The 13,386-nt window shown below is 40.4% G+C and overlaps 1 protein-coding gene across 19 annotated transcripts in view; it reads left to right on the forward strand.

Annotated features, from left to right (window-relative positions):
- Positions 1 to 13,386, forward strand: part of DTNB (dystrobrevin beta) — a 303,400-nt gene that overhangs the window by 220,258 nt on the left and 69,756 nt on the right. For 12 of the 19 annotated variants that reach the window (XM_050753639.1, XM_050753647.1, XM_050753643.1 and 9 more), the window contains 2 exons: positions 4,522 to 4,611; positions 8,091 to 8,178. In XM_050753639.1, coding sequence (XP_050609596.1) covers positions 4,522 to 4,611; positions 8,091 to 8,178 — 178 coding nt within the window. The remainder of the gene's footprint in view (positions 1 to 4,521; positions 4,612 to 8,090; positions 8,179 to 13,386) is intronic. The other 7 variants (XM_050753648.1, XM_050753655.1, XM_050753652.1 and 4 more) reach the window with 1 other exon arrangement.

The raw sequence follows: 13,386 nt of genomic DNA on the forward strand, positions 1-13,386 counted from the left end.
CCAGCACTTTGGAAGGCCGAGGTGGGTGGATCACTTGAAGTCAGGAGTTCAAGACCATCCTGGCCACCATGGCGAAACCCTATCTCTACTAAAAACCACAAAAATTGGCTGGGCATGGTGGTGCATGCCTGTAATCCCAGTTACTCAGGAGGCTAAGGCAGGAGAATCACTTGAACCCAGGAGGCAGAGGTTGCCATGAGCCGAGGTTGCATCACTGCACTCTAGCCTGGGCAACACAGCGAGACTCCATCTCAAAATATAAAATAAAATCATATATCACCTCTCAGTAGCTTCTCATATCAGAGTAAAAGCTAAAATACTTGTAATGGCCTACAAGAGAGCTGAAAGGGATAATGTCTGAAATGAAAAATTCAATGGATGGACTTACACTGAACTTAAAGACATGGCAGTACAAATTACCCAGAGTAGAGCACAGAGAGGAAAATGACTGAAAAGGAACTGAGCCTCTGGAACCTGTGGGGTAATATCAGGCAGTCTTAACGGATGAAAGGGAGAAAAAATATTTAAGAAACATTTTTCCCAACTTTTCAAAGAAATTTTTACAAATTCATTGAAAACTATAAACCTACAAATACTATAAACACAACAAACTGTACGCCAGGATAAACAAAGAGAAAACTATACCAAGGCACATCAGAATCAAATTGCTGAAAATCAGTGATGAAGAAAACATTTAAAAAGCTGCTAGAGCCGGGCGCAGTGGCTCACACCTGTAATCCCAGCACTTTGGGAGGCTGAGGCAGGCGGATCACAAGATCAGAAGATCGAGACCATCCTGGCTAACACGGTGAAACCCCTTCTCTACTAAAAATACAAAAAATTAGCCGGGCGTGGTGGCGGGCGCCTGTAGTCCCAGCTACTCGGGAGGCTGAGGCAGGGGAATAGCGTGAACCCAGGAGGCAGAGCTTGCAGTGAGCCAAGATCACGCCACTGCACTCCAGCCTGGGCAAGAGTGCGAGACTCCGTCTCAAAAAGAAAAAAAGCAGCTAGAGGGAAAAAAAAAAAAAAAAAGGCATATTACATACCTGAACCCAGGAGTTCAAGACCAGCCTGGGCAACAAAGTGAGACCCTGTCTCTACAAAAGATTTAAAAATTAGGGCTGGGTGTGGTGGCTCATGCCTGTAATCCCAGCACTTTGGGAGGCAGAGCAGGCGAATCATGAAGTCAGCAGATCGAGACTATCCTGGCTAACACAGTGAAACCCGTCTCTACTAAAAATACAAAAAAATTAGCCAGACATGGTGGCGGGCGCCTGTAGTCCTAGCTATCCAAGAGGCTGAGGGCAGGAGAATGGCGTGAACCCAGGAGGCGGAGCTTGCAGTGAGCCGAGATCGTGCCGCTGTACTCCAGCCTGGACGACAGAGCAAGACTCTGTCTCAAAAATAAATAAGTAAATAAATATTAGGTGTGGGGGTGCACACCTGTAGCCCCAGCTACTCTGGAGACTGAGGCAGGAGGATCGCTTGAGCCCAGGAGGTTAAGGCTGCAGTGATCCATGATTGCACCATGGCACTCCAGCCTGGGCGACAGAGCAAGACTCTGCCTAAAGAAAAGACATGTTACGTACAAGGAAACAAAGATAAGAAGAACTGTTGATTTCTCATTAACCCTTTTCCTGTTTAGAAAAAAAGTACAGCTCGCTGCCAGTGCGCCTTTAATTTTACATAAACACACTCTTTGAGGCTGAAGCAAAGCTGACTGATTTTCAATGTGAAAATAAAATATACAGACTGTTTTTGGAGTTATTTCTAAACAGAACTAACATCAGAATCATCTGAGTCATCAGAATCATGTATTTCGGAAAAAAGGTTGATTCATTAAATGAATCTTCAGCCAACCATTCGAGAATGATGTTAATAATTAACATCAGCCAGTCACAGTGGCTCACACCTGTAATCCCAGCACTGTGGGAGGCCGAGGTGGGTGGATCATGAGGTCAAGAGATCGAGACCATCCTGGGCAACGTGGTGAAACCCCATCTCTACTAAAAGTACAAAAAATTAGCTGAGCATGGTGGTGCGCGCCTGTAGTCCCAGCTACTTGGGAGGCTGAGGCAGGAGAATTGCTTGAACCCAGGAGGCGGAGATTGCAGTGAGCCGAGATCGCACCACTGCACTCTAGCCTGGCAACAGAGTGAGACTCCATCTCAAAAATAGTAATAATAATAGTAATAATAATAAACATCATGCACAGGAATGCTATGCTTTCTACGCTTTGGCATTTTCAGCAATCGAGAATTACTGTATTTTGTAAATGGAAATTCCACTACTAAGAACAGAATGCTATAACTAGAATGATGTCTTTTCTTTCCAAAGTCAGTATACTAGAGTGATGAGATAATAATAATAAAAGCAAGATATTTCATGGTAAAGTTATCTCAGGGTAAATGCTGTATCTGCAAGTGCTGCTGGTGAGTATTCTCGGGACAAATGGGAAAAGGGTTAAAAGCAATGTAACGCAGAAGAAAACGGAATGGTACCTTGAAAGCACTGAGAGGACTTATTTTTCTTCATTCTGAAATATACAGATGTTCTACCTTTTTCCACTGAGAAGTCCTAGAATCAGTGAGCCTAGAACCGTGGGCACCCTAGCATCCTGAATGTGGTCCCTAAATACTTTTTGCCAGTAAACGGAACAAGGGATCCTTAGAAGGATGGTTCATTCCAAGTCTGGGACAAGATATATAACAAACAAAAGTAGAGGGCTGGGCACAGTGCCTCACACCTGTATTCTCAGCACACTGCGAGACCGAGGTAGGTGGATTGCCTAAGGTCAGGAATTCGAGACCGGCCTGGCCAACATGGTGAAACCCCTTCTCTACGAAACATACAAAAATTAGCCGGGCGTGGTGGCGCGTGCCTGTAATCCCAGCTACTCAGGAGACTGAGGCAGGAGAATCACTTGAACTCGGGAGGCGGAGGTTGCAGTGAGCTGAGATTGCACCACTGTACTCCAGCCTGGGTGACAGAGTCATACTCTGTCTCAAAAAAAAAAGAAAATAATAATAAAACCTAGAGCATTTTATTGTGCTAGAAAGCAGGAAAGCTGATAAGGTCTAATGGATATATCAAAAGAACACAAGAGCCTACAACAGGAGCTTCCACTGGCCAAAGGTAGGACAGTTTGAGCCTCAGAAAGATGACTGGGGCTGGGCGCAGTGACTCACATCTGTAATCCCAGCACTTTGAGAAGCTGAAGCAGGGAGATCACTTGAGGTCAGGAGTCCAAGACCAGCCTGGCCAACATGGCGAAACCCCTTCTCTACTAAAAATACGAAAATTAACTGGTGGTACGCGCCTGTCATCCCAGCTACTTGGGAGGCTGAGGTAGGAGAATCACCTGAACCCAGGAGGCGGAGGTTGCAGTGAGCCAATATCGTGCCATCGCACTCCAGCCTGGGAGACAGAGTGAGACTCCGTCTCAAAAAAAAAAAAAAAAACAAAACCAGAAATGTATCAGTCAAATACAAACATAAAAGAAACCTACCAGCCAAATGCAAAGTGGGGACTTTGGATCTTGACTTTAATGTAAATGGACATTTTTTAAGATTTGAGGAAATTGGCAGATGGACTGGGATACTAAAATATTTTTGTCTATGTTTTTAGGTGTGATAATGGTGTTAGGTTGTGTGAAATGTTTTTACTGTCTGATAGATGTACAGGCTCAAGTATTCCCAGGTGAAGTAATTGCCTGGGGTTTGCTTTTAGCCACACGTCCCTGCACAAAAAGTGGGAGGAATGAAAATTCGATTAGATAACATTGACAGAATGTTGATATTCATTCAAGTTTTGCTGTGGGTACCTGAGGGGTAGTCATTACGTTACTCTATTTTATGCAAGTTTTAATATTTCTGTACTAAAAATTTAGAAGACCATGTGCTTAAGGACCTTTCACATATCTGTAAGAGAGAGCCTCACTCAGAATATATAGTGTTGCCTTACAATTAGGTGCAGTTCTGTTGAGTTTGGGATGGGTACCAGTTTTATGGGAGAAACAAACTGATGCTAAAGGCAGTATCCTTATAGAAATAAAAATGTTTTAATTGGCAACATGAAGTAACACTGAAAATTCTTAGATGCACACAAAAGCTTATAAAAGCATAACACTAGGGGGTCACATAGTAATATTTAGTAGACTGGCTGTGCCTCAGTTGTCTTGCCAGAGGGGATCCTCTAAAAAGTTCATCATCACAGAGCGCAGCACCTGGACAAAAGTGGTACACGCAGCTCCTCTGCGCACTCAACAAGTCCTTCCCAAGGGCTGTCATGTCAGTGCCAGAGCCACCCCTGAAGGACTGCTTTTGTTTCGAGGATTTGAGAGATGGATTCCTGAGGATCTAACACCATATTCCATTATGCGTTGTGGGTTCTTTATTGTTTTCCTTATGATTTATTATTTTTTAAATTTTTCTTTGAAGTTTGCTCATTTTAATCCATGTTCATTTCTCCCTGTGTGTGTGTTTGTGTCACGCTTGCTGTCTTTGCCTCCATTGTTCCTAGGTTACAGTATAGCCAGGATATACCCTGTCACTTGGCCGATGAGCATGCGCTGATAGCCTCCTATGTGGCCCGTCTGCAGCACTGTGCACGGTCAGTGGTGGTGCAGCAGCAGTGGGCAACCAGGGGTGATCAGAGGGAGGGAGAGCTTTGCTACCTGGGGTTGTCAGCTGGAAAAAAAACTGCATGTAGCGTTTTTCTTGAGCAACTACCAGCTATGTTTGGCAGAGTTAAAATAGTTGCTAAGCATTCGCTTCTACAAGAGAGGGAGGGTTGCCAAGCCTGGGCGCTTACCTAAACATGGAGTCAGACATTCTCCTTTAAAGTGGGGTTCACTTCCTTCAACTTACACTCAAAAAAGATACAAACCTATGAGAGGTCGACATTTCCAAAGATGCAGTATTCACAGGGGTATGTGATGCAGCCTCTTCCTGTTCATTCTTACCTGAATAATGAAATCTTTGTATTAACATTCAAAGTTTAGAGTTGATCAGCCCACAGATATCCTGCTTTGTCTTATCTGGGGACTTTGATACTGTCACCCTATTACATCTTTACCACCCTTTATTTGTTAGCAGGAATCTGTCATTGTTGATTATTTAAACCAGTGATTCCCAACAATGGTATTGGATCACTGTCACCTGAGGGTCTTTTTCCAAATTATATAGACCCTCTCTATTGTAATACTTACATATATTATAATAGCTCCACATTCCCCTTACACTGAAAACTACTACAGTAGTGATTCATTGTTAATAAGAGAATGTGTCTGATTCTTCAGTGGTTCGGGATGGAAAAACATTTGATAACTGCTAACTATAGCAAAGTTCATCCTTTTTTTAAAAGATTTAGTACCGAAAAAAATGGTATTATGTTCAGGTAGGTCCAAAGTCTCCTGCCCACTCCATGCCCACACCCACCACCATTCTTCAAGTAGGATGACAGGTAAAGTTTAAACAATCTAAAGCCATCCTTCCCCTATGTAACAGCAAAGTAGAGTCACAAGGCCAAACAACTTGGAAAGCCATGCTTTGAGATTCTTATTCTTGGAGAGAAAACCGTAATTTATAAGCTATACCCATAACAGAGGCTGAAGCTTTAAATTTTGATCTTAGTTTTGCTTACAGCATGCCTTGGCTCCTTGGGAGGGTCATCTGACCTTGCTGCTACTCCCGTAATAACAGAAGAATAAATTAATAGTCAGGAAATATACGTATGAAAAAGACTGTTTTTAATATTATACTTTATACCGTTTTCCACAGTTTTCCTGATTTGACTAAATAGCATCATTTTTCTGGGGTATTTATGTATCTCTAAAGCTTGGAGAAGTAGGGTTTTCTAACCTTCTAAGTATGTTTAATAGGCTTACCCTCTAAAAGGGAAGGAAGGGCCTGATAATTGTGTGCGCTGCATCACAAAGTGTCTTCTCATCCAACAGGTGATTTCTTCGCACACTGTCCCAACTTCTTGGTCTCTAGGAATAGAGTTGTTTCACCTTAGGCAAGACAAATTCTTTATTATCAGTAAAGGCAATTGTCCAGAGTGAGCAAAAGTTTCCATGGTAAAAATAGCAGCAGAATGTTTAACAGAGACTGTTACCTAGTAATGTAGCCCAATCAGCTTTATGGTAGGTTTAGCTAAGGCCCTCAAGTCTCACCTCGGCTCCCTGAGCAAAAATTGGTGGCTGGTAGCCTTGGGAGAACATGACGAGTGAGTGAGTACTGCCTGACTTCTTGATTAGTAATCTAAGAAACTGAGCTTCATACTTCTTCCGAGAAGTCAGAACTTTCCTGGCTAACTAATTCTGAAAATGAAAGTCAATTCAAACAGAAGAATAAGGATCCTTTCTAATTGCCCTCAAATAATTTTCATTGACCTTAAAACCTCTCATCAACACAAGCTTCTAGTTTCTGGCTAGAAAACATAGCCAATTAAAGCAGTCTGTCATCCACACTCATGTATAAATGACAAATAGGATCAGCCTTCCTAAGGAGATAGAATGTGATTGAGAAAAAGGAGCTCTTTTGCACAGAAGAACCTATTGTATCCCTTGCCAGATAACAGAGGTCAGCCACTTTAGGCCGCACTTCTTAGGCTTCCAATCCCTCCATAATATGATCCACTTGTATTCTTAAGCATCCATTTTTATTGTTTTTTTTTTTTTTTAAAATTTAAAAGATAGTTCTCTTATTTCACACAAATACCTTTAAAGCACAAATGTTACAGTTTATCTCTCACCTTGGGGCCTTGACCCTAAAATATTAAAGCCGCCTGATAGTAGTCTGTTCTTATTACAAGATCATTTTTCAGAGGATGATTATCCTGGAGATGGATATTTGCATGCTTAAAATTATAAAGTGTTGACAAATGTCATAGGCAGAAAACTCAAAGCACTTTAAAAAAATCCTAGAAGAAAGACTAAGTTAAGCTTAAAGACTTAGCCAAAGAGATAGAAAGATTTTAAAAAAAGCAAAAACTAGAAAAAATATAGTTGATTCTACACATGAAAATTTCAGACAGATCTTTATTGATTTAGCCGCACCCTTCCCAGATTCCCCTCAGTAATTATAACAAACTTCGATGAGTATTGAAGTCATGTCTTTAAATTTTTCTATATGACTTGTCATACTGCTAAATTCTGATCAGGGGTTTTTGGAAACCCGAGAACATAGGGCCAAAGTGGAGGTAAGCCACAACAGCCACCTCCAGTCATTTAGTCAACATCATCACTGTTGTCTTAAAGCATCTGCCAGTCCTAAACAGAGAATTATATAGCCACAGTCCCTATTAATCTGGGACTGTCTTGATAAGGATAAATAGCATTTGATATACTAAATTAAAGAAGTCATGTATTTCAGAATCCAAAGTTCCATATCAGCATCCCATATGCAGAGCCAGCCTATTACTCAAGAACCCTTCCCTCATCCAGATACCACATTATCTGATAACCTGTCTGAATGGGTCCTTAGATTTTTTAGAGTGTTGGTACTGTTGTTAAAGAGTAATGCATTAAACTAATTAACTCCAAGATGGGGCTATAGATGTAGAATGAGCATAGTAAAGGAAGAGAAAGGGGCACGAAAAGGGGAATATTTGATGTCATGGAATCTTTCCAGCTTTACAGTGTGTTTGGCCTGCCCTGACAAGGCCAAACTTTTCCTTAGCCAGTGTTAAGTATATTTTTTCTCAGCCCTCTATTTTTCATAATGCTCTTGGTCTTTTTGAATTTGAGATCAAGGTCTAAAAAGTCATCAGTTTTAAACATTTGGTTAGAAATCCGTGTCTCAGACTTTGTGGGTGCCCTGTGTTTTCTTAGCCCTTGCATTCAAAATTAAGTGCCCCTTTGATGGTGGGGGAGCAGCGGGGATGTGCTGCCAATGAGGAATGACAAATGTGGCCTCCTCGTTTCTCTAAATCCCCTTTTTTCTCAGAAGGCCATTAGTATCTATGACCCAGACCTCTAGTTCTTTTATTACCATTCTTTTATGAGCTTTTCTTCCATCTATTCTAAGAATGGAACAAGAATAAGGGATGTTTAATAGACACCTGTTGCATTTTTATTTCCTTGGCAGTGTTCTGGACAGTCCTAGCCGACTGGATGAGGAACACCGTCTTATAGCTCGATATGCTGCCCGGCTGGCTGCAGAAGCAGGAAACGTGGTAAGTTAATGGAGGATCCCAGGAAAGTAGCAGAAATTAGCATTACTTTAATATACAAATGGAAAGGGAATAGTAGACATGAAATTTAGGAGAACAGGTACCTCAGGGACAAAAGGAAGGCGAGTGTTTAGGGAGGAGATTGAAGGGGCCCTTAATTTTATCTAAATGTTCTCTTTATTTGAAAAATGAACCCACACCTGTAATCCCAGCACTTTGGGAGGCCGAGGAGGGCGGATCATGAGGTCAGGAGATCAAGACCATCCTGGGTAACACAGTGAAACACCATCTCTACTAAAAAAAATACAAAAAAATTAGTTGGGCGTGGTGGCAGGCGCCTGTAGTCACAGCTACTTGGGAGGCTGAGGCAGGAATGGCTTGAAGCCAGGAGGCGGAGCTTGCAGTGAGCCGAGATCACACCACTGCTCTCCAGCCTGGGTGACAGAGCGAGACTCCATCTCAAAAAAAAAAAAAAAAAAAAAAAAGAATCAAGAAGAGAAAATCAAAGAGCCAGAATTTCATTCTTTTAAGATATCAATAAAATTAATAAATGCAGCAATACTCATCAAGTAAACAGGATAAAACACTAATTACTAATATCAGGAATGGAAAAAGAGACATTGCTGTAGATCCCACAGACATTAAAAGAATGATAAGGGAATATGATGAACAACTTTTTCCCAGTAAGATTAACAACCTAGATAAAATAGATAAATTCCTTGAAAGACGCAAATTAATAAAACTGACACAGGAACAAATAAAAAAATCAAATATTCCTATGTCAGTTAAAGAAGTTGAATTCATAATTAACTTCCCACAAAGAAAACCCCAAGCTTGGCCAGGCGCAGTGGCTCACGCCTGTAATCCCAGCACTTTGGGAGGTCGTGGCAGGTGGATCACGAGGTCAGGAGTTCAAGACCAGCCTGGCCAACATGGTGAAACCCCGTCTCTACTAAAAATACAAAAATTAGCTGGGCGTGGTAGCAGGCTCCTATAATCCCAGCTACTCGGGCGGCTGAGGCATGAGAATCACTTGAACCCAGGAGGTGGAGGTTGCAGTGAGCCGAGATGGAGCTACTGTACTGGGATAGAGCGAGACTCAGTCTCAAAAGAAAAAAAAAAAAGAAAAAAGAAAACCCCAAGCTCAGATACTTAAGGAAGAAATAATGTCAATTTAATGCAAACTCTTTCAGAAAATAGAGCAAGAAGGAACACTTTACAAGTCATTTTATGAGGCCACTATAACCTGATAAAAAACCAATACAGAGGCATTACAGGCAAAGAAAATTGCTGGCCAAATTCTCTCATGAACTAGATACAAAAATCCTTAACAAAATATTAGCAAATTGAATCTAGCAATATACAAAAAGGATGATACTCCATGATAAAGTGAGATTTATCCTAGAAATGCAAATGTATTTAATATATAAAAATCAATGTAATTCACCACATTAACAGTTAAAAGATAAAAATTATAAGATCAATAGATGTAGAAAAAGCATTTGAAAAAATACAGCACTTATGATAAAACTTTTCCACATGCTTAGAAGGAAACTTCCTCACCCTGATAAAGAACACCTACAAAAACCTACAGTTAAGATCACATTTACAGTTTAAATTTTGAAATATTTCCCCCTAATATTGGGAACAATTCAGAGATATCTACTTTTACCACCTCTATTCTACATTATACTGGAGGACCTAATTAATGCAACATGACAAGAAGAAAGGGGTATAAATATTGGAAAGACAGAAGTAAAGCAGTCTTTATTTGAAGATGACATGATTATGCATATGAAGTCCTAAGAAGTCTAAAAAAACACTAGTAGAACAGGTAAGTAAATTTTATAGTATTGCTACAAGATATAAAGTGTATATCCCAGCACCTTGGGAGGCTGAGGTGGGCAGATCACTTGAGCTCAGGAGTTTGAGACCACCCTTTGGCAGCATAGCAAAACCCTGTCTCTATAAAAATATATATATATACACACACAAAAATTAGCTGGACGTGGTGGCACGCACCTGTAGTCCCAGATGCTGGGAAGGCTGAGGTGGGAAGATCAGTTGAGCCTGGAGGTCAAGGCTGCAGTGAGCCATGATTGTTCCACTGCACTCCAGCCTGGGCAACAGAGCAAGACCCTGTCTCACAAAAAGAAAAATACTATTTAATGTAGCATTAAAAATACCAAGTACTTATGGATAAATTTAATGAAAGATGTTCAAGACTGAAAACTGTAAAACGTTACTAAAAGAAATTAAAGAAAACCTAAATAAATGAAGAGGTATGCCATATTTATGGATTAAAAGATTAATATTGTTAGGATGGCAGCTTTTCCTAAATTGATCTGTATATTTAATACCAATTCACATCTCAGCAGGCTTTTTTATAGAAATTAGCAAACTGTTTTTAAGATATATTTGGAGAACCAAAGGACCTAGAATAACCATAACAGTCTTGAAAAAGAACGACAAAGTTGGCAGACTTAATCCTACTTGACATTAAGACTTACTATAAAGCTATAGTAATCAAGAAAGTAAGATATTGTCAAAAGGATGAACAAATAAAGGAATAGAATAGAGTATCCATAAAAGAGACTCATGTGTAAGGTCAGATGACTTTGAGCAAAGGTAAGAAGCAAATCTGTCAGAAAAGGAAACTCTTTCTATTTTTAACAAATGCTGTTGGAACAACTGAATATCTACATAGGGAAGAAAAGAATCTTAACCCCCACCTCACACCATACAAAGAAATCAATTTGAAGTGTATCATAAACTTAAAAGCTAAAACCATAAAGCTACTAGAAGTATAGGAGAATAATTCTTCATTGTCTTATGAAGAAGAATAAAAATTTATTAGAGTTTATAGGGATCACAAACCATTTTAAAAATTGATTAATTAGACCTTACCAAATATAAAATCTTTTACTCATTAGAAGATACTATTAAGAAACAGACAAACCACTATCTGAAAGAAAATATTTGCAAAACATGTCTGACAGAGGACAGAATATATAAAGAATTCCTGCACCTCAGCAATCAAAAGACAACCCTTTTTTTTAAAACGAGCAAAAGACTTGAACAGATATTCCACAAAGAAGATATACCAATGGCCAATAAGCACATGAAAATGTGCTTGATATCATTAATCATCAGGAAAATGCCAATGATACCACGATATACCCTCCAGAATGGCTACAGTGAAAAAGTTGGATGATACCAAATGTTGGAGAGGATGTAGAGCAACCAGAAATCTCACCCTGTTGTTGGCGGACCTATAAAATGATACAGCTACTTTGGAAAACTATTTGGCAGTTTCTTAAAGAAGCAAGCATTTATACTATGACCCAGCAATTCTACTTTTTTTTTTTTTTTGCAATTCTACTCTTACATATTTATCCAAGAGAAATAAAAACATTTTCACAAAAAGCTTTGTACAAGAATGTTCATAGCAGTTCAATTCATAATAGCTGGAATAGCCAGCGTAGTTATCAACAGAATAGATAAATAAAATGTGTTATATTCATACAATAGAATTTTCTCAACACAAAAAGGAATAACGTTGATATATGCAACGACGACATGGGTGAATATCAAAAATATTGTGAGTAATAAAAGAAGCCAGACAAAAAAAGTACATACTGTTTTTTTCTATTTATGTGAGATTCTAGAATAGGCAAAACTAACTTATCCATTACTGTAAGTTAATCATCAACTCCTAATCGTAATCAGATAAGGGGTTGTTTCTGGAAATGGAAATATTGAAGGAAGATGAAGAAACTTTCTGGATTGATAGAAATATTTCACATTTCAATAGAGATGTGGGTTGCAGGAGTATACATTTGTCACAATGGATTAAATGAAAAACTTTTTTTTTTTTCTTGAAAGAGAATCTCACTCTGTCACCCAGGCTGGAATGCAGTGGCGCAGTCTCAGCTCACTGCAAGCTCCATCTCCTGGGTTCACGCCATTCTCCTGCCTCAGCCTCCCGAGTAGCTGGGACTACAGGCACTGGCCACCACGCCCGGCTAATTTTTGTATTTTTAGTAGAGACGAGGTTTCACTGTGTTAGCCAGGATGGTCTCGATCTCCTGACCTCGTCACCCGCCCACCTCAGCCTCCCAAAGTGCTGGGGTTACAGATGTGAGCCACTGCGCCCATCAATGGAATACTTAAGATCTAAGTATTATATCTCAATTAAAACAAAAAGGAACCAAGAATGTTGAATATGTAAGGGTTTGATTGAAATAGGAAGTGGCTCCCCAGGGATTTGCAGTGTGTTTCCTGCAATTTTGAAATATTCATAATACACTGTTTTCTCTTTTCCTTCTCCTTTTTCAATTATTTACTTTCTTTGAGGAGTTATGTTCACATTAATATTCACCCACCCCCGGCCGGGCGCGGTGGCTCAAGCCTGTAATCCCAGCACTTTGGGAGGCCGAGACGGGCGGATCACGAGGTCGGGAGATCGAGACCATCCTGGTTAACACGGTGAAACCCCGTCTCTACTAAAAAATACAAAAAACTAGCTGGGCGAGGTGGCGGGCGCCTGTAGTCCCAGCTACTCGGGAGGCTGAGGCAGGAGAATGGCGTGAACCCGGGAGGCGGAGCTTGCAGTGAGCTGAGATCCGGCCACTGCACTCCACTGGGTGACAGAGCGAGACTCCGTCTCAAAAAAAAAAAAAAAAAAAAAAAAAAAAAATTCACCCACCCCCAACCAGCCACACACACTCATTTTATTCATTCAGCAAATACTTCTTTTGTTGCTGTACTGTGCCAAATTGGATACTATGGTAGACAAATGATTCCTGCCCTCATGGAACTAACAGTGCAGTGACAGAGAGAAACATTAAATAAATAATCACACTACTAAACCTAACTACAAATTATTATGTGCAGTGGAGGAAAAATGCAGGGAGCTGTGGAAGTGCAGAGCAGGTGCCTGATCTGTTCTGGAGAGTAAGGGATAGCTTCTGTGAGAAGGTGTTACTTGAGTTGGGATCTGAAAATAGGTAGAATAGAATTCAGTTTCCTGGGAATTGAAAAGTAACTGAAAACCAAAGCAGGCCAAGAGCTACTGTTGCTGTCACTGCTGCTGCCACCCCTGCCCTGTGCTTGGATGTCAATTGTCAGGAGCTTCTGTGGGCAAAACCTCGGTTACGTGCAAAATGAAGAGTTGAAAATGAGGCTGTCACATTAAGGTAGGCCCCTTGA

This window comes from Macaca thibetana, chromosome 13, assembly GCF_024542745.1.
Source record: "Macaca thibetana thibetana isolate TM-01 chromosome 13, ASM2454274v1, whole genome shotgun sequence".
NCBI lineage: Eukaryota > Metazoa > Chordata > Mammalia > Primates > Cercopithecidae > Macaca > Macaca thibetana.